At 49.3% G+C, this 21,457-nt stretch overlaps 1 protein-coding gene across 25 annotated transcripts in view; it reads left to right on the top strand.

Moving 5' to 3' along the window:
* ZBTB40 (zinc finger and BTB domain containing 40) overlaps positions 1–21,457 on the top strand; it is a 48,847-nt gene that overhangs the window by 21,376 nt on the left and 6,014 nt on the right. For 8 of the 25 annotated variants that reach the window (XM_090122789.1, XM_031607982.2, XM_031607980.2 and 5 more), the window contains 11 exons: positions 1,016–1,149; positions 1,565–1,733; positions 6,246–6,653; positions 7,141–7,347; positions 8,280–8,444; positions 8,826–9,040; positions 9,632–9,794; positions 10,111–10,197; positions 10,494–10,669; positions 11,337–12,580; positions 13,419–20,801. In XM_090122789.1, coding sequence (XP_089978915.1) covers positions 1,016–1,149; positions 1,565–1,733; positions 6,246–6,653; positions 7,141–7,347; positions 8,280–8,444; positions 8,826–9,040; positions 9,632–9,794; positions 10,111–10,197; positions 10,494–10,669; positions 11,337–11,528 — 1,916 coding nt within the window. In that variant the 3' untranslated portion in view covers positions 11,529–12,580; positions 13,419–20,801. Of the gene's footprint in view, positions 1–1,015; positions 1,150–1,564; positions 1,734–6,245; positions 6,654–7,140; positions 7,348–8,279; positions 8,445–8,825; positions 9,041–9,631; positions 9,795–10,110; positions 10,670–11,336; positions 12,581–13,418; positions 20,803–21,457 lie in introns of those variants that run through there. The other 17 variants (XM_090122798.1, XM_090122799.1, XM_090122793.1 and 14 more) reach the window with 12 other exon arrangements.

Below are 21,457 nucleotides of genomic sequence, written 5' to 3' on the forward strand. Positions count from 1 at the left end.
GCAGAATGTACTTTCTAACTACTTCCTCCCCTCTGCTGCAACTTTCACAGACCCTTTCACACTCCTTCCTTTGGTGTCTGGAAATACTTTTTTTCCAGTGTGTGTCAAAAGCTCGTGTCTCTTTTGAAATAGTCAATTGGTTATATGCTGGAAAAACACTTCCATCCACAAATGCCACTACTTTGTTTGTGGCTCTGTGTGTTACAAGGGCTATAAGGTTTTGTTGTGAGCAAACCTTTTGAGAGCTGGCTGCCACTGTGTGCTAAAAAGCAGCTGAAGGCACGTCAGACTGAAAACATGGGTTAAACTGGAGGTTGTGTGCAGCCTCTCCCCTGTCCTCCCAAGAGCTCTGGCCTCTGGCTTTGAGTTTCCCTGCCAGCTGTGGGAATCTGTCATTGCATTTTCCTACTTGAAAACATAACCCGTGCTCCTCCCTCCCTGCACAATTGCTGAAATCTCATGAAAATTAATGGATTTGGGATGAATGAGAGGGAGGAGGCTGTGCATGTGTCTGTACATGAAGCTGAGGTTCACTTGCCCATGGTCAAATGTCTGTAGGATAGCTATCTACATCTGACAACTCTGTTGTCTCTGTGCTCAATGTAGAGAAATCAGCACTTCTGGTGCATAATGCATGTGACTCCTTTTTATGTGATATCCTTGAATGAGGCATCACTCTGCAAAATGGGATATCTCGAACTAGGGGAGAAAAGAAATCCTGTGTGTTGGGACAGTTGTGCTTGTTTTTTGAAATTGTTAGCATCTCATTCAATAATGTGCTTTGGAAAACCTGATCTTCTCACTCAGTGTTGTACAAACACTGAGAAGTGAGGTCTGCCAGATTGCTGTGTTTTAGGCTGGATGTCTGTGAGGCAGTGAAGGTAACCAAAGTTTGCCTGGAACAGCTCCTGCTGTTAACAGATCACCTTTAGCTAAGCAAAGCTACGTTTAGGTTCTCCTTGCATATTGAGTTTTTCATATTGGGTTTTTACATACTTTTTATTTTCCTCTTCAGTTGCCACCAGTGAAAGCACAGCCATCGAAATCATCCTGCGGCACAGTGAGCTCATCTCAGAGGCCATTAAGCAGAGAGCAAACATGGAGGGCTTGGCTCCAGGGGAAGCAGGACTCACAGAAGCAGTGAAAGAGGTACGAAGGGGTGCAGTGCATACCCCCCTTTGGAACCAGCACAGTTTGCATTCTAGAGAAAGTTATGCATGAAAGACAGATTTACATACTGGGTAAACTCAGTGCTGTAAGGCATTGAGAAACCTCTCTTTTGATGGAGGTGGTTTTAAGTAAGCTAATGCCAAATCAGAAAGTCTGAGAATTGATTTATTGTAACTTGTTTTAGACCAGAAATTCTCTCTGCTCATGCTCATACATCAGTGGAAGGACAAAGACTTGTTTGGAAAGATAATTTTTTTCCCTCGTTTCTCTGAGAAGCTTCCCAACAGTAAAGATGAAACAGAAAAAGGGAAACTGCCCTCATTCCCAGACCATCCTGACCCTTGACAGCCCAGATTTTCTGTCTCGTGATGTTTTCTTCTTTTTACTTCTCTAGCTACTGAGTATTTCTGCTCAAAAGGAAAGCTCAGAGGCCTCCTTGAAAGCAGCTTTGAGTACGGCACAGGAGAAGTCTGTTCCAGCCATCAAGATCTGTCAGCTGCTGTGCAATGTCCATGAGTCTTTCCCAGACTTGCAGCCAGTGATGCAGGAGCTAGGGCATGTGGGTAAGGAATGAACAGACTTTCATCTTTCTGCAGTGGGTTACATATAGCACTGTGAGTTTTGGCGAGTTTGAGTGGTAGCAGACAGCAGTGTCCTGGTGCTATAATGTGCTGACTTGCTGTATGTGCAGATACTTCACAGGCTGATTGTGAAAAGCTCACATCCGAGTGCACTTGTCTCATGAAAAGATGACAGTGATGGTGCACTTTGTAGTCCCAGACTATTCCCTGAGTTAATTGTCTTACTGTGCCTTAATTTGGTTTTGCTATATGTACATTTTCCAGAGCAAATGATCCCACAGGAGAGTCCCACAGCAGTAGGTGAGTGTTATGTACTGTAGCAGTTTGACAAAGGTACGAGTGGAGCATATGCAGATAGCAATTTCCTGAACTTCAGAAACAAATGCATATCAATAATGGTGTATGAGACCCTGCCCTGAGCTATGGAATTATTTCCAGCTGAGCTGAATTGTGTCTCTGCATCCATCATTTGAAGGAAAAATGCTTAACAGGATTTGGTGCTTTAATGAAAAAGATAACAGAGAGCCAGAAAGGCAACTGCAGGTTTGCATTCTCTTGAAAAGGATGCAAATGTGGCTTGCTTCTTCTGTCGTCTCACATATGTTTTTATGTCACCACATTTCCCAGTGCATCCAAGTACAGATGTTTTGGGCTGCACAGTCCGATGGGATGTACACAATGTGTTTTTTATCTGAGCACGGATGCTGATTCAGCTCAGTCCATCTCCATTTACTTGTGGTGCCAGAGCTGCTTAGCATAGACACAGCATGGAAATACTCACAGATTGCTGGCTAGTTAGAGTAAGCAGCCTGTTATTAGTATCTTGCCTTGTTGTAAGGGAAATTGGTTTGAAAATTTGGGTCAGGACCATAGCTGGATGCATGAACACCAGCCTACTGGCTTTGACATTTGCCATTGTTTCATGTTTGTCAGTGACAAGCAAAGCAAATGTTCCCTGTATGCCAGGAAGGGGCAGAGAGAGAGTGGCCATTCATCAGCCTGCCTCTGTGAGCAATAGGAAAAAGCTGTTAGGGTGGTAGATGGGTTTGGATGCATGCATAGAAGGAATCAAGGACTGCTTATAGGACTCCCTTAGCATAAATGGTCTCCCTGTGAAATGTCCTGTGCTGTATATTCAGTATTCATACCCAGTTCAAATCTAGTTTTCCCCTCTTAAAACTCTGTAAGAACTGCTGCCAATCCAGCTGGCCTTTTTGTCTGGTCATGGCTCTGATGAGGATTTCCAGAAGAAAGGTGATTCCTTCTCATCTGCCATTCCTTCTCTGTCCCCTGCTGAAGTTCCAGTCACTTGCTTCACTTGCCTTAACCCTAACTGACTGTGGGATGTACTGGGACTGATGCCCTGGTGGCTCTAGAAGAGGTAGGCCAACAGAAAACACACGTGTCTTTGAAGGTGCAGTCCACCTTAGCTGCTGGACACCTTGCAGTGCTTACCAATGAGGGACTTGGGGAGTCAGCTAAATTACTCTGACAGATGCCTGCTTCTCTGGCACCAATATCAAAGAGAACAGACTGCTGTTACTGAGCGTCTTGCAGGGCTTCAAGCCAAGGAGAGGCTGGGACATAAGCAAGCAAGAAACAACATCAAAAACAAAAGGACTGGAAAAATGGTATCTGCTTGGCAAAAACATGTATTTTGTATGAATCGATCCAAGGAGAATTGCCAGTCACTGGTCTCTTTTTGGCATCTAATGATCTTTGCTTTGACATTCCATGTCTTAATTTTAAGACTGATCTCCTCAGCTCTGATATCACAGCTTAACAGCCCTGAGTGTTGCAGGTGGCGTTCTGGATCAGTAGCCATTTGGCTCTCAGCATGAAACATGAATGATAACTGAGGGCCTCATGTTTGAGGAATGTGAGCTTCTGCTTAAAACAGAGAAAATCTTACGTTTCTGAAGAACATACATGCAAATTGTATGTACTTCTTCGAGCATTTCCATTGGAAAGCTATCTTTTTTACATCTTTGCCACAAAAAGAAAGAAGAGATATCTCTGATACCTGAGCTGAGCAACTTGGTAAGCAACAGGACTTCCTGTGGAGGAATCTGCATCCATGCTCAACCTCATTCAACATCATCAAAATAACAAGTTAGTTTCTCTGATGGAGGTATGATATAAAGTCTATTGGTTTTTCCCACTTCTGTAGGTGGAGCACTCTTAATGCTTCAGCTGATGCTTGCAAAGACAAGATTTAGCTGTCTTAACTATCACTTCACTATTGAGCTGCTTTCCAGGACTTTTTAGAGTAACTTCTTGGAAGACCTTATTTGTCAAGGTATGCCTTATTTTCAAATTTCAGAAATGTGTCAAGAACTCGAGATAATGAAGTTTTCCTCTGCATAGTCTTGAGTTTAAAAAACACAATTGAGATTTAATGTAGACCTGAAACAGCTCCTGGAATCCAAGAGTCTGCAAGCAAAACTTTATTCTCTCCTGTAAAGGTTTTGCTCGTTTTGCTTGTCAGCAACCATTGTAATGACCATCAGGTGCTTACTGACACAGGATAGATGCAAAAAATTAAGTGGAATTTTATTCCAGCTTGAAGAAGTGGGAGACAAATGGCTGTGCATAAAGAATTTTTTGCTTCTGGAGTCTGGTATCTGCCATGAATTGCAGGTGGAGTAGAGCAGCCACCGGGATTATCAGCTTAGCAGAAAGCTTATAAAAGAGAAAGAGAACTCATAAGGAGATGCACCATAATTACCAGCAGGGCTTTTCTTCCAGTACTGGTGTTTTTGCCATGAGAGAACACAAAGCAGAATGAAGTCCTGGAGGACTCCACAGTCAGCAATTCCTGCCTGAGGCATTTCTGATGTATACAGACCTACCATCCAAGAAGTGTGTGTTATACTGGCACAGGAATACTGGGTGTTTGTACCTACTCATTGATTACACATGATCTGCTTCAGCTTTCATTCAGAACAGCTCTCTGGTGGTGGTAGCATCACCCTGCAGATACAGAGGGTCAATCCTTGATGTTTTTCACCATGAAGGTGAGCTCTCCCTGCCTTTATAACATAGTCTTCTGCTGTTGTGTAGGCTGAACACTTACCTGTACCTCTCCCAGAGCCATATTCCAGCACATCTGTATCCTGATTAGTTCTTGAAATACTCTGGACTGTCCATCCCTGAGATCCTGAGCAGCACTATCGCAGGCTTAAGAGCCAGAGCACCATAAGCTAGCACTTGGCCCAATAGAGTCTATGGCAAACTTGCTCTCTTTTGTCTCATTCAGACTATGCTCCTGCCGCTGTGGCATTTCCAGGCATATCAATTTCTGGCTTCTTTAGCATGCATATCTTCATCCACATTCATCCCTTTCTGATGTTCAACATTTCAAGATTCTTGTTTGCTTAAATCAGAAAAAACTGTCAGTGTTGGTTATAGGGATGAGGGAAGAGACCTTAGGGGTGAAGAGTGTGTATTGCTGTCTTGACAGAGGAGGACAAACTGCACAACAGTCTTACAGTCTGTTTTGTTCCCTTGACATATTCAGGGGCTGATGGGTCACCACTTGACATCTTAACATTTCTGAGTTGGTGTCCATTGGAATATGTCAACTGGTTTCTGGTTGGTTGGAAATTTGGGCTTATATCACTGTGCAGGGAGAAAATTTTGCTGAGCTCTTCCCGTAATGAGGAGGGCAGCAATGAAGTTTTGCAAATATGGGCTGAATTTCCTGTGCATTGGCAAAATAACTCTGCAGTGGTTTCCATGACCACAGAATTGCATGGTTCTCATTATAACAAAGGAGCCAAATATATCTGTTTGTATTTTGATTTCTTCCATATGTGTATTCCATGTGGATCTTTTCTGTAGATTGGGAACCTTGTGCTTTTCGAAATGATGACATTACAGGGACTTGGAAAAGCATTAGACTTTTAAAGAAATGAATGTAATGAGTGACTTAAAATACCCCAGGGCCCTAACCAGAAGACTTGAAAGGATTGTAGCAAGACTGTGTGTTCTCTTTAAAAGAGTTTGTGTTTGGAAAGTATTCCTGAGATTTCTTATGATTTTAGTGGCTAGATATCCACTGTCAATGCCTGACCCAGTGGCACAACATCATACCCGAGGCTCAGATCTTCAAACATTTCAGCACGAGCCCAACATCACGTGTCTGAGCTGGTGGCAGACTCTTAGAAACAACAGTTATTTCTGTTCTTGCCAGGGGAAGAATGAGCTCTTTGAAAAATGTGGCTGTTGCTCTGACATCTAATTGAACCCCTGGTACACGTGTGTGGAATTCAGGGGTTACTCCATGCCTCGTACCATGGGTTACCATGACCACGTTTGGGCAGAGCTGTGAACCACTGCTGTGTTGGACAGCATGTCCCCTGAGCATCTCTTGCATGTGCATTCTTGCCCCATAGGGATGACTTGCTGTGTAGGAGTGTTCAGGAGATGGGAGACCAGGGGTTTGGTACTCAGGCCTGATCACCTCTCAAGCAGGAGCTGCTTTTTACACAGGGCTCTTGACTGAGGGAAGTGGAGAGAAACCTGGAATCAGGAAGTGGAAAGTGAACAGTGAATCCCAAGTGGAAGCTCTGGACAAAGAAGAGGACAAGGCAGGAGGTGCTGCAATCAAGGAACCAAAGGAACTGCAAGAGAAGGCATCTTCCAAGAGGGATTTCATCTGCAAAGCCTGTGAGAAGAGCTTCCACTTCTACTGCCGCCTGAAGGTGCACATGAAACGTTGTCGGGTGGCCAGAGGAAAGCAAATCCAGTGTAAGGAATGCACTGAAGTCAAATCGACAAAGAAGGAGCTGGAGAAGCATCAGCTGGAGGTCCATGGAGAGGTGGGCATGTCCAAGAAGAAGAAGAAGCGTCTTCCTGTGACTTGTGACATCTGTGGCAGAGAGTTTGCTCATGCTTCAGGTAGAGTTGATGATAGCAGGGAGGAAAGGGGTGTTTGTTTTAGGGCCCTGTGCACACACCGGGGAAACCTGGATGACATAATAAAATGATAATCTGTAATCTTCTCCTCCTCCCCACAGCTCTGTGAGTGCCATGTGTGGGAAATGCAGCTCAGATTGTTTCTCCTGCCCTACTGAGCACAACTGCTTTCTGATTAGTTCTTCCCTAATTGGTTTTCCACATGGCTCATCAAGGAAAAGTGGGGCTACTGGTGAATTTAAAAGCCTCTAAAAATAATTGAGCTGTTCCAGCCCTGCGGCTGGCTTAGCAGGGCCAGCAAGAGGTGTGCAAGCTCCCAGCCCTCCCCGTGGCCAGCTCTCAGTGCCCTGTGTCTGTTGGGATGAGTGAAACAGCAGGAGGTGCTTCTGGCAGGGCTGTGGGAGCTGGCACTGGGTTGCTGAACACTAACGTTGCACTGGTCCACCTCTTGTCTTCCTCTTGTCACCAGGGATGCAGTATCACAAGCTGACAGAGCATTTTGACGAAAAGCCCTTCTCCTGTGAGAAATGTGGGGCCAAGTTTGCAGCCAACTCCACGCTGAAGAATCACCTGCGGTTGCACACCGGGGACCGGCCCTTTGTGTGCAAGCACTGCCTGATGACCTTCATGCAGGCCTCGGCCCTCGCCTATCACACCAAGAAAAAGCATTCTGAGGGTAAGTCTTCTCCACAGGAGCCCATCCCTAGTTGGGGTGTGAGGCTTGGCTTGCCCCATCCACTTCTTCCTGCCATGCTTCTTCATCTGCCTCCTTGCTGCTGGCCTCTTTCCTGGTCTGTGCATGTTTTGGGAGAGCCCAGGCAGCAAGCTGCTCTCAGTTCTCCTTCACTTGTGTGGTTTCAGCTGCTGACTCTTCTCAGTCCCAGCACTCTGCTCCATTCTATCTTCTCCATGTTAGAGGCTTGCCTCTTGTTAAAGGGATCTTCCTCTTTCTCTTGTTTTTCTACTGGGTAGCTCTGCTCTGTCCCTTCATATCTAAATTCCTGCAGTGTGGCTGCCTCCCTCAGGACCTCCTGCCTTCTCCCATCACTCCCTCTGGCTGAATTTCATATAATGTTTCACATCAGCTCCTACACTCAGCCCCTTCCACAGGCAGGGCTTAGCCATGCCCATTTCAGCTCATGACTGCAGAGGATGTGTCACTGTGTTTGTAATTAATATGCTCAAGCGTTACAATGTTGCATGAGTGCCATGCACTTGGGCAATTAGTTTTGAATGTGAGACACGCCAACGTGTATAATACCTCCAGACACTTGAGGTCTCTGCTAATTGAATACTCCTTGTGCAGGCGTGATTTCCTCTAGGACCTTTTCAACTTAGTATTGAATAGACTACCCCAGGAAAGCCTGTGTAGTTTGCAGTCTTGCAGAATCAGAATGGCTTGGGTTGGTAGGGACCTTAAAGCCTATCCCATGGGCTGGTTGCCCCCCAGCAGATCAGGTTCCCCAGGTCCTTGAGCACCTGCAGGGATGGGGCACCTGAACAGTAGTGCCAGGGCCTCGCTGCTCTCTTCAGTGAAAGTTTCTCTTCAGAGCTGACCTAAATCCTTGTTTTAGTTTAAAGCCATTCCCCTTTATCCTATTCCTGCAGGGAAGATGTATGCCTGCCAGTACTGCGACGCTGTGTTTGCCCAGTCCATCGAGCTCTCACGCCATGTTCGAACCCACACAGGGGACAAGCCATACGTCTGCCGGGAGTGTGGGAAGGGCTTTCGCCAGGCCAATGGGCTCTCCATCCACCTCCGGTCCTTTCACAGTGAGTGTGACCAGCTGTCTCCCCAGTTTTGGGCAGCCCAGCCTGCAAGGCATGGCTTCTGCATGGCTGTGGCCGGTGGACACACGTGCAGGCATTGCTAGTTTCCAGACTGGCTTGGTATTTCATGTTTGGGTGCTATGAATAGTGTTGTCTGAAAGAAAACATCAGAGCTGGCTTCCAGCAGGCTATGGGCTGCTGGGAATTCAACATGGGAAGCTTTAGGTGCATGCAAGGCCAAAACCTAAGTGTTATTTTTCACCTGAGAACTAACAAACACTTTTTCCCTTCTCTTTCGCCATTCTATGAATTCTCTTCTGAATTCATTTCTTTTTTCATTGCATTCTTAATCTCCTCCATCTTTGTGGCATTCCTGGGCACCAGACATTGAAGATCCCTACGACTGCAGGAAGTGCCGGATGAGCTTTGCCACCCTGCAGGAACACCGCAAGCACATCCATGAAGTCCACTCCCGAGAGTACCACCCCTGCCCCGACTGCTCCAAAGTCTTCAGTGCCCCATCCCTCCTGGAGCGCCACATGGTGACCCACATTGGAGGAAAGCCCTTCAGCTGTGGCATCTGCAACAAAGCTTACCAGGTGAGCTAGGGCAGCAAGGATTTAGCCTGGCGTGCTGGAGATTGCTGTTGCCTGTTACTGCATGAGGACATCTCCCCTGGCCATGTGCACTGAGTGTCATCAGTAGAGGAAAAAGTTGCACATAGGAGGCAGAAACTATAGGGAGAAGGCAGGTCCATGGAGACAGATTGGCTGTGATTGCAGGAGGACTGTGTACTTGCCTGTCCAGACCCTCAGGAATCTATTTCACCTAAATTTCTAACTGCCAAGAACTATAGGAATAAAAATACTCGTATGGCGAATGGCATGCTACAGTGGGAGTGTGTGTGGGAGCACATTCTTACAAGGCAACAGAAATTTGAAAGGAGACCTGCAGTGAGTAGTGAAATGGGGACGAGGGATTCTGCAGTGTTCAGCTCTTCAGGGGGTAATGGAGAAGAAATGTGGTGTTGGCTGTTGTCCTGTGGGAAGATGTGTGGGTCTGACTGGTGACTTGTATCAGCTGAGTACAGTCCTGCTCTTACTGTTGCTTTCCACACACAGCTTCTTGCTGTCTTAATACTCCTGGAGCAGCTTTGGGTTGTAACCACAATTTGGTCCTTATCATTGCAGCAGTTGTCAGGGTTATGGTATCACAACCGGACCCACCATCCTGATGTCTTTGCAGCTCAGAATCACCGCTCCTCCAAGTTCTCTTCCTTGCAGTGCAGCTCCTGTGACAAAACCTTTTCCAGCACTGCTGCTCACCGAAGGCATGTAAAGGCAGAGCACTCAGGTAACAGCCCATTTCTTAGCCAGCAACAGCATGTGCTGACTGCTGGCAGAGAGGAAGCAATAATTCTTACAGGACAAGTTTATGCATTATGTTTACTTGCAAATTCTCTGTATCCCGTAGTAGGGGCAAGTCTCATCTCAGCAACTTGCAGCTCAGTTGCTCTTGGCTTCTTCTTCCCTTGCCTTGTCTCCAAAGGTGCTCCCTCTATCTGTATGCAGATGTGTTGCTGAAGTGTTAACAAAGCCCTCGTCCAGAAGCACTGTCTCTTGTAGAAGACCTTTGGTGCACACTTTTCTCTTCATGATCTTGTTTGCAGATGTGAAGTTCCATGACTGTGAGATGTGCAAGGAGCAGTTTCCCACACTGGCTCTCCTGCAGGTCCACGTGAAGTACCAGCACTCAGGTGTGTTACCTCTGCTGTTACTCACATTACTTGGGGTTTAGGTGGTGTCCTGTAGTACTGGACAGAGAGTTAAGAGAGCTAAGTACAGGTTAAGAGATATCAGCATGCGGAAACAAGGAACTGAACCCATGCAGTAAGTCCCCAGTGGGTTTCAACCCTGTACATCTTGGTCATTTGCAGCTCCCTGTGCCCTCAGGCTGGCCCTGGCCATTGCACCCCAGGCGCAGAGTGATGCATCTTCCCCAGGGTCAGAGCCATTTCATGCTTGTACTGCTCAGCCTCCTTCTGCTTTCCAGGGGCCCTGCAGCACCACGTCACCACTGAGCACTTCAAGCAGGCAGAGAGCACCTTCACGTGTGGGCTCTGCGGGGAGCTCTTCACCTCCCAGGGTGAGCTGGAAGGGCACTGCAGCGCTGAGCATCCCAAGGTCATCTTCACAGAGGCCCAAGCCACCACAGCCCAGGTTGTACAGGTAGAGACTGCTGTGTTTTGCAGCCCTCCCCTTTCAACCCTCTTGTTCTTTCCCAAATCCACTTTGTGATTACCTCTTTCTGCACTCTTGATTAGAGGCATCCAGGACATAATCCTCTAAGCCCAGGGTGCTCTAGGGTTAGAGTGCTCTGTGCTAGTGCAAGGCTGGCTTGCAGGAAGGCTCAAAGAAGATGCTGCAACACTTGCAGTCTGAGTTGGGTAGGGAAAAGATCTCAACCCACCACCATCATTCATTCCTTCCCCTCCATGCTTTCTTTCTTGCAGACTGCAACTCCCAGTGACAAATGTAATATTTCAGCCATCAGTGGAGATTAGCTCCTTGCATGAAGGAGCCCAGTATGTGGGATTCCCTGGGCTGCCATTCCTCTAGTGTGTAATCATAGTATCTTTATCGTCTATGACTGCTTATGGAGCTAAATTATAGCAATTTTATGGAGGTAAATATTTAAATGGTTCTTCCATTTTCTCTTTTGCATCACTGATATTTGGAGCTTTGGAGTTTACTATTAGCCTCAAGCCTATTGTAATTGCAGTCCTCTGGTGTGAAGCTGAATGTTACTACAGGAGCTGGGCTGGGAAAGATGTGCATAGCAAAGCGACCACAAGAAAAGCAGTGCAGTGTCTGACTCAGTTCATCTTGCACACAGGTGATTCAGACGTCAGAGCAAGGAGCAACAGAACACATCATCTCTTTTGATGAGGCCCAGCTCACTGGCTCCCAAGTCTTTGTGACGTTGCCTGAATCCCAAGCAAGCCAAGCTGGTTCGGAGCTGGTGACGGTGTCTATGGAGGATTTGTTTGATGACAAAGTTACTCTGATTTGTGAAGAAACCAAGTGATAGTGAGCAGTGGGTGCTCATGTGTGGCACCTGGTGTGCACTGGACTGGTTCTGGACCATACCTGGGCATGCTTCTCTGACAAGGGAGGTTCAGATTTGGGACGTTTATTTGTATTTTTGGGAAAGCAACCCCATATATCTGACCCTGACAAAAGAAATGATGTGCAGCAAAGACTGAACAGGTTTGTAGACATTCATAAGGCACTAACAAAGTTATTTGTGTCTCAGAGCAGCACATGGGATGTTGCTTTGCAGAATGCATTCATGTACCTGCTGTAAAGCTTCTTTGGTGCTGGGAGAATGCAACATTCATTGTGGCCCCTTTAAGACTAAATTTCATCAAGTCTTTTTTTTTTTTTTTAATCTGCAGTTTCCTAAAATATAATCTGATAATTAATGGTTTGCTGAATCCATTATGAAGTGCAATTAGATAGATGCAGAGTTCCTGCGGCTCGGAGGGGACCGGTAGCATTTATCTTCCTTTCCCTAGTGCCAAAAGGTTGAACTCTGCCACTGCAATATTTACATACGGAGCGGTGATCCCTGCCACAGCCCTGCGGTGAGCAGCGCCTGCTTCATCACACAGCCCAGAGGGTGAACAGATTGAAGTTTTCCAGGAGGTTTTTGTGACAGCGTGATAGTTGGTCATTCCCGTTCCAGCTCGAATTGTGGAAGCAAACAGCAAGGAATGTGGTTTGTCCCCAGGGCTTTGCTGTGACAGCGGAAAGGAGGAAGTGTCACTCCCACTGAAATCAGGAATGACCAGGAGATGGTGCTCAAGGTCTTGAGTAGTGCCAGCGGACAGGTGTCTGCTCCGCCGAGAGCCAGCCCTGCTGCACTGTGCTCCATCAGCTCCTGCCAGGCTGAAGTTCAGCCCCAGGCCCTGCGAATCGCTGCATAAAGAAGAGCTTGGAGCTGGAGGGGCTAAAACACAGATGCTGCTGGGGTGAAGCAGTGAGTCTGGCACCCTGCACTTAGGTCGGGCTGGAGCATGAGGTCACCCTGGATAGCACCATCCAATGGTTCTTCAACCACACCAATTAATGAGGGAGGTGGGTTTGTTCATCCTCATGTGTTAATTGGTAACACTTAGGGTTAAGTTGGCACCTGCTTTCTGCACCACTGTCCCAACCCAGTGCCCACCCCGAGCACTGCAGAGCATTGGGAAGCAGACGGGGTGCCGCAGTGTGGCACAGCCCCCAGTGTGCAAATCCTGTGTTCTGGGATTAGCTTCTTTATTTATTATTTTTAACACGCAGCCCATCTGCGATGTGGTACCACTGCCCTGCCCAGGAACAAGGGGTGGTGGTGGCAGGAGCACTGAATATCAGTTGCAGAGAGCAGTGAGTCTGTGGGAGATGGGCTCGGTAACCTTTTGTAATGAAGGGGTTGGCTGGCTAATGGAGAGGGCTCGGTCACCTCTCCAGCAGCACTTAATGCCTCTAATCCGCCTGCAGTCCACTGCCTTGTTGCTGAGAGTCCCAGTGCTTCCTCATGCCCTGAGTTAAAGCAGTAATTGCTTCTCTTGCATCTCCAGCCAGACTGTAGCACACGGCTTCCACTTTGCCTCTCCTGCTCCATTTGTGATTCCTCCAAGCAGGAAATACATCCTGCCTTCTAATCAGGCTCAGGCAAACCTGGTGAACTGAGCTAGCACTTACGAGGCATGCAGGCATGGTGTACCACCACTGGATCACTGTTTTGAAAGGGAACAGGGCTGGAGAGCACCCATGGGTCACACAGTATTTGTCATGAAGCCTGCTCTGGGGTTCTCTGTGCTTCCCAGAGCCTTTGTAAACAATGGGTGGGGCAGGTGGGATGGTGTGGTGTGCATCCCCTTATGAACATGAAATAGATGCCAATAAATATGTTATTTTTCTTATTTTTCAGGTACATGGGAGCTTCACCTCTCAGCTTGTTGTGAGAGATGGAGGTGTCCTCCAAGAGACGGAGCTTGCTCTCCTCCTGGCTGCAGTCAGGTGAGCAGAGCTGTGCTGTGGGATTCCAGCTGCCTGCAGAGATAATCCCTGCCCCTCTAGCAGTGCCCAACCTGCTGTCAGGCATGACCATGCTTCTCCCTGACATGCAAATCCGCCTATTTTTTGCCCACGGAAGCCGTGGCCATATGCCACCACTCCACAGCACTGCTCTCCTTGGCACATTCACCCACTGCACATTGAACCCGACGTCGTTTGCTCTCAGAGCATCCCCCGGCTGCTGTTATTTAGTCTGGTGACATGGGAACTTTTTCCAGCCTGCTTACAGATCACAGTGGATTTGGCTGTACACAGGAGTAGGTCAGGGGATCCCTGCGGCGTACGCGAGCTTCCATTTATCAACACGACGTTTCCCTTGCAGCAAGATGGGTTTCTGTTAGCAGTGAGATCCCTCTGCAGCTCCTCTCTCCCTGGCTAACACAGATAATCCTCTGCTATCTGCCACATCTCTGTGGGGCTGTTAAACACACACAGTGCTGCTGTCCTTGCACACAGCCAAGGTAGGTTGTGAGATTCTGCACTCCCCCAAGCATGGGATGCTGTCAGGGTTTTATTAGAAGTCCAAACAAACAAATGTGGAAGGAACAATGCTTCTGGTGGGGCCTTGGGTGCAAGGCTGGGGCTTTGCGTGGTTGGTATGGCTTGACTTCAGCTCTGGAGGAGAGGGAGAGAGTGTTACCATTGCTGTATCCATTTGAGGCCCTCACCCAGGCTGGGGCATTAGTATAATGAGAGTCCAGCTGCATACACCCAGCTTCTCCCTGAGCATCCTTCAGGAAAATCAATGAGGAATAGGATTAGCCATACTGGTCCAGCATGCTCGGGGTCTTCTCTTTGGTCCCATGCTCCAGAGGTGATCATCCTTTGCTGCTCACACAAACACTGCAACAAACCTCCTGGTGGCCCCCCAGCCATAGGTCCTGTCCAGTCTCAAGCTCTCCTCTCCTGCAGAAGAAGGCAGTTGAGATTTGTGAGCATTAGCTTCATTATTCAGCAATTAAAACGTTCTGGCCTCGTCGCGACGCGGGAGTGCATTAATGATTTATAGCAGCATGCTTTGATTCGACGGCACAGGAGTGAACTTTGAGAGCGGTGAATTCTGCTGAAATCCCAAATGCAGATCCCAAAATATTGTCCCTTGTTGGTCTGAGCCTGTCCCAACCCTCCTATAGCCTTCGTCATCCTGTGCTTCTATGGCATGACATGGTCAGCCAACATGGTGGAATGGGTTGGGGTTGGAATGGGTGATCTCAGGTATCTGTTCCAACCTTAATGGTTCTGTGGTTCCATGATGTGGGCAGTGGGCATGTTGGGATGGGTTGGCAGTATCCCCATTCACCTTATTCTTCCAGTTTCCCCCATTTCCTCCCCCAAATCCCTAGTATTCCCAACCCCCCCACCCCATTTTCCCTATTCCCTCCTGTTTCCCCTTTGCCAGAGCTGTGCCCACCCCATGTCTGGGTGGGTTTGGATATCCCCAAGGAAGAGGCACCAAGGAGGAGAAGATGGAAGATGGGGGGGTATGACAACATGGGTGATTATGGGGGGATGTGGGAAGCAATTTAGGGTAAACGGGGGATGTGGGGTGGTGTTGGAGTGTCTTTATTGATTTATTACTGAGAGGAGATTGGATGTCCCTGTAGCCCAAAGGTGGGGTGCTGATCACATGACCCATAAACTGATATGACCCTATAACCCTGTACAATCCCATGTGACCCATAACCCCACTGATGCCCCCTGAACACCCTATAACTCTGTGACCTCTGGTCCCATGTCACCTCTGGCCATGTCATGTAACCCCGTCGTTCCGTAATACCCTATAACTGTGACCCATAACCCCATCTGACCCCATAAACCCATGTAACTCCATAACCTCATATAACCCCATAACTCTGTGACCCTGCATGACCCTCACACGATCTATAACCCCATATCTTGACCTCAGTGTGGCCATATAACCAGCTTTGTTTGGGGTAAAGGTAATTCCTCCAAGATATGAGTCTGCCCTATAGCACCCCATAGTTGCCCCATAGAAGCCATGAGGTGGGCACCATGGGGTCTGAGCTGTGGGGTAAGGGGCTATAAGAGCAGTTATGGGACAGTTGCAAGATACTTCTGGGGCAAGCAAAATTTGTTTATGGGGTAGCTGTAGGGTAGCTGTAATGTCTGCTGTCACCCCATAGGGAGCTGGGGGGTGAACTTCTGGGTTTTAGGGCAGTTACAGGACACCTGTAGGAGGGTTGTAGGGGCAGCTGTGGGGCAGCTATGGAGCAGACCCTCATCTAGGAGGGGCTGATGCTCCCCCACCTGCAGCAGTTGGAACTGCTGCTGACCATGGGCTACAGACCCATTGGGCTGTTATAGGGTTGTTATGGGGGCACTATAGGGTGGCTCTGGGGTAGATATGGAGCAGACCTACACCGAGGATGGGCTGATATTCCCCCTCATGGAGCTGGTGATAGAGCTGCTACTAATCATGAGCCATAGGCAGTTATGGGGCCATTGTACGTGGATTATGGGACAGCTCTGGGCAGTTGTGGGACAGCTTTGGGGCAGAATGTTACCCAGCAAGGGCTGCTTCTCCCCTGCATGCAGCTGGTAGTGGGACTGCTACTGATTGTGAGACCCCATAGCCCCCCCTGACCTCATATTGCCCCCTGATTCTGTACAACCATACCATGGTGCAACTGAGGATCTGTGCCTTCCAGCCCCCCCCACTGGGGGGACCTATGGGACCCACCAGGACTCCATAGGACCCCCTAGGACTCCCATAGCCACCTATAGAGTCTCATAATGCCCTTTCCTATAGACTTCCATAACCCACCGATAACTGCCCATAGACCCCCCAGGACTAGTGTAGCTGCCCCATACGTCCACAGTATTCACCCCCAAGACCCTGATAACTCCCTTCCCTCCCCCCAAAGCCCCTTATTCCCCCATACTGCTCCCTGACCTCCATGTTGCCCCCCAGATCCGTACAACTGCACCATGGTGCAGCTGGGGATCTGCACCTTCCAATCCCACTATGGGACTGCATATCTCCCCATAGGATCCCCATATCCCCCCCAGTACCCCATTCTGTAGCTGCCCCTCAGCCCTGCAGCAGACCATCTAGAAGCCCATCCCTCCAGGTCCCCCATAGCCCCCATATTTCCCCCCCAAGGCCCCTGTGGCTGCCCTGTAGCCCCTCAAGGACCCCCCTGGAAACCAATAGACCTCCCCCATAGCCACCCTAGCAGCTCACAGAGACCCATAGACCCTGTAGGGCATCCAGCCCCCAGCAGGGGGTTGGAGCTGGACGATCTTTAAGGTCCCTTCCACCCCAAACACACAGCCCCGGCACAGCCCATAGCCCATCTGGTGGAAAGAACACAGCCACAGTGGGGAACGGGGAATTTCCCAGGGCTGGGGACAAAAGGGTGGATGAGGACTGCAGACACCCGCATTGTGAATAGGGCTGAGGCACCGGAGGAAAGTGTATCTTTAAAAAGCGGATTATCTGGTTAAACAGAGGGCAGGGGGCTGGGCCAGGAGATAATGGGGTGTCTGTGACAGCTTTATTAGGAAGTGCCTAACGTCGGAGCGATTTCATGGCGGGGCTCAGAGTGACGAGTGGCTCCGGGAGCGCTCCGGTGACGCTGTCAGATGGGCTTAGGGACAACCGGCCCCTCTCTTTGCTGCAAGAGACAAAGGGAACAGCAGGGACCCGCAGCCCGCCGCCTGCCTTGAGTCCCTGCAGAGGGTGGGATCTGCTCCCTTTGCCTTTTTTGCAGGTTTTCCTCACGCCAGCCCTTGCGTTGCCATTTTCTTTGAGGATGTAATGCACGCAGGGCACCTATGGGACTATAGATATATGGGTTGGAGGGACCTCAAAGATCACGGAACCATAGGGTGGTTAGATTGGAAAGGACATCAGAGACCCAATCAGCTCACATGGACTTAGGGTGGCATTGACAGCCGCTCCAGTGCCCCAGGCAGCTCCTGTCACCTGGGCTCCCTGAAAGAAGGGGACAAGCCCTCGTGCCAGTGAAAGTATTCCATCCTTGGCCCCACTGCTTGGCTTCCCCTGGTGCCCTGACCTCTGTCCTTCACCAGCCCTGGCACTCAGATCTGTGACTGTGGGGTCTGAGGTGACGTGCTGCCCCATTCCTGGCCACGACCCCAAGCTGACTGTGGCACTGATACTGCATTGCCTCTCCAGAATGCATTGAACCACCAAAAAGGGATCTGAAGCCACATGTGCAGGGTCAGCTTCCCGTACACAGATTTTGATGCACAAGCCCCAGATTGGCTATTTTCCCCCAAACCTGCCGTTTCCCCCTGCCCACCCCACAGCCCTTCCCTTCCTGCGCCCAAATCCCACCGCCCTCACTTTCAACTTTTCCCCTCTCTCCTTCCCCCCCTCTGTAACAAATCGCCAAAAAGAGGGACGAGAAGAGGCTCCAATGACAGATGGAGCTGCTGCTGTCATCTCTCTTAACTGTCACCGAGAAAATCACACGGCGGCCACTGAAATTCAAATTAGAGTTTCGCTGAAGCTGCTAAAACTCATCAAAAGATATCTTTGAAGTCCACTGGCAGGCCGGTCATTTCTTTTAAATTAGTCCCTGTTGAAAATGAAATTGCAGGGAGTTGGTGTATTAGCATACGGGAGTGCGAGAGACAGCACAATGCTGCCTTTCCGGGGAGCAGAGGCAGTTTGCTCCCGCACAAAGACCACGCTCTGATTGCATTAGGATCAATGAAAGGGTCATTTCAAAGCTTCCCATTAACGGGGCTGGGCTGATGCTCAGGGGGAAGGCAGGGTTGTCCTCATGTCCCCGTGCCCTCCAAGCCAACCTCCTGGTTGCGCATTGCGAGCCTGTGTTAACGAGGAGCTGCCTCGTTAGTGGAGCTGGTTTGATGATGATGAGGGAGGTCCGTCTTAGCTTGGCCAAGGAGCAGTGGCTGGCTGCAATGGGGTGGTGGCCAGTGGCCCCAGGTAGAATTGTAGCATAGAATCATAGGAACATCATAGAGTCATGGAATGGTTTGAATTGGAAGGGACCCTAAAGGCCATCAGGTCCAACCCCCTTCAGTGAGCAGGGACACCCACAGCTCCATCAGTGCTCAGAGCCCCTCCAGCCTGACCTTGGGTGCCTGCAGGGATGGGGCACCAACCAATGGAGATGAATGAGCATCTCCTATTAGTGAATATTTCCCAGCATGGACAAAACTTGGTTGATGTCCAGCTCCAGTTCAGCCCAACACAAGTATCTGCCCAGGAATGTTGGCCCTGAGGATGAGTGCTGTCTTCTCTGTTATTCATCTCCCTTCTCCCTTCTCCCTTCTCCCTTCTCCCTTCTCCCTTCCCTTTTTCCTTTTCCCTTTTCCCTCCCCTCCCCTTCCCTTCCCCATTGCATGACACCATTCTGCCCTCCCCAAGGAGCTGAGCACAGTGCTTTGCCCACTAAGGGCCCTCCCCAGCCCCACCACCCATCCCAGCACGCCCAGTTTCCCCTGCCTGCCCCAAATCTCTGCACAGCAGTTTTTCCACACCAGCTGCTAGTGGATTGAGCTATTCCAGTCATAACTGAGCTGATGAGGTGTGACTTTGAGTGGCATCATGTACACTCCTGCATCGTCATGCATCGTGCCTTCAGGATCTCACACAGCTCCAAGAGAGGTTCAGGGTGGGTCAGCAGCAGAAGCATTTTCCCCATGGTCTTGCCTGGCTCCTGGTGCTGGACTGCATCTCCCAGCCTCGGTCCAACACCTGAGTTTTTGGATGGGGTGGGGACCCTGAAACAGAACCTTCCATCAGCATTCCATCAGCAAGCAGAAAGGTTTGGGCATTGTGTCCCTGTGCATCACAGGGGGTTGTGATATGGAGTGGAAGGAGGGAATGGGAATGCGTGTGCCATGCATGGACCCAGCAGACACGATGGCCAATGGGCAGCACACGCTGGGAGGTGAGGCTGCTATGTTTAGATCTGCTTGCTTTTACTGAGATAAGATCTCACTGGTGAGCTCAAAATGAAGGAAATCCATCTAAAGCCTCAATGGGAGACTGCATGGCGTGGGGGCATTGGTCATCTCCTCAAGTGGTGACAAAGAGACATTGGTGCCGTTATGATCTCTCATGATCCTGCTTACTGAGATCATGGGCCATGTTGCTTCCCATTGGAGTGTCTTCATGTTGGATGTCCTCAGTTCCAGGCATCTTCTGGAGAGCTTCTCCTCACCCAGGGGTTTTATGCCCTTGAAATCCTCCTCTGCCATGGGCTCTTGCTAGCAAAAAGCAGAAAAGGGAGAAAGCTGTAAAATGAGGAACTGTGAGGGAGTTTTCCATCTCAGAGTACTGGGAAATGTACCAGAAGTGGAACCAATGCTTATCTGTCAGTCATACAATCAGACTTTAAATCTCCTGTCTTTTAGCTTAAAACCATTTCTGTCAAAGCACAGCCCAGCTCTAAAGGAAGAGATCCTGAACTTTTGCTTTCTGACAACATCCAGAGTGGTCACTTTCAAAATGTGGAGACTTATGAATCCATATTTGTTTTTCAAAGAGGCGTGTTGTCCAAGCCAGCCATTTCATACTGACAGCTTTGAGATCAGCAGTGTTTCCTATGAAAAAATTCATTGTGGCCTCATCCATCCTCCTCCACCATCCATCCATCCATCCACCACCCATCCACCCATCCATTTATCCACCCACCACCCATCCTCCAATAGCCTTCATGCCATGGAATACCTCGAAGCTCACCCGGATCTCCAGTTACACGATCATCTTCTTCTTCTCCCACCTCCTCAGCCATCCTTCTGTTCTGCTGTAGTATGGCAGGCATTGCTGAGTGCAACTCCAACCCCAAACCCTGCTGTCCTTGCTAGGGATGGAGGGCTTGTTGGCCTTTGGTATGGCCAACATGTGCGCAGACTGCTAATGCCAGAATCCCTTCCCATGAATCCATCCCTCAAGCAGTGACGGGGCCAATCGATATGGGGGCTGCTCTTTAGCATTCCCTGGCAGGGAGCAGCAGCCCTCCCGGTGCTATCTGCCAGGCAGGCAGCTACTTGTCTGCAGGATGGATGAGGGGACAGATTGAAAATGGGTGGCTCTTCCACCTACACATGCAGACTGCTGCCATGGCCACGGCAGGGCAGGCTGCAAATGAATGGGGACAAGGAGCAGAGAATGGCTTTCATACTGTGAGTGTGTGCAGGTTTGTACTCATGTCTGTGCAACCTGGGGGTGTGCTGGAGGGTAACATGGCCCCCGTATGGCTCTCTGACCCTGAGACCTCCCCCTCCCCCCCCTCCCCCCCCCCCCAGGGCAGAGTGGGACACAGCAAGGAGCAGCATGATGCCACCAGCGTGCATGTGGTTGTGTGCAACACCACCATCAGCAGCAGATGGGAAGCAGGGTGTAGGCAGCACTGTGGGGCTGGAAGCAGGGAAGGGTTTAATTCAGCATCCTGGGTTTAAATTGGCTTAGTCTGGCTTGTTGCAGAACCCAAACCAAGAAATGACTTACAATAAACCAAAGCCACAGCCGCCACAGCTACCAACCAGGCTTTGCTCCCAGGAATGCCACATCTGCCCCAACTCAGTGCTTCTGGATATCTCCACCAGGCTGGCTGAACTCTGCATCCCCACAGAAAGTCCTCTGGGGAAATGCAACTTCTCCAAAGCACTTGTTCTTTGCATACATGGATGAGTTAGATGGGATATAAAGAAGTAGTTTTTTATAATGAGTGGTGAGGCACTGGCACAGGTTGACCAGATCAGTGGTGGATCCCCATCCCCGCAGACACCCAAGGTCAGGCTGGAGGGGCTCTGAGCACTGGTTAATTATTCACTGTTCATTGCAAGGGGCATTGGACCCGATGGCCTTTAGGGTCCCTTCCAACTCAACCCATTCAATGACTGATTCTCTGCACGGTACCCTTGGTG

Source organism: Phasianus colchicus, chromosome 22, assembly GCF_987193195.1.
Source record: "Phasianus colchicus chromosome 22, bPhaCol1.hap1.1, whole genome shotgun sequence".
Lineage (NCBI taxonomy): Eukaryota > Metazoa > Chordata > Aves > Galliformes > Phasianidae > Phasianus > Phasianus colchicus.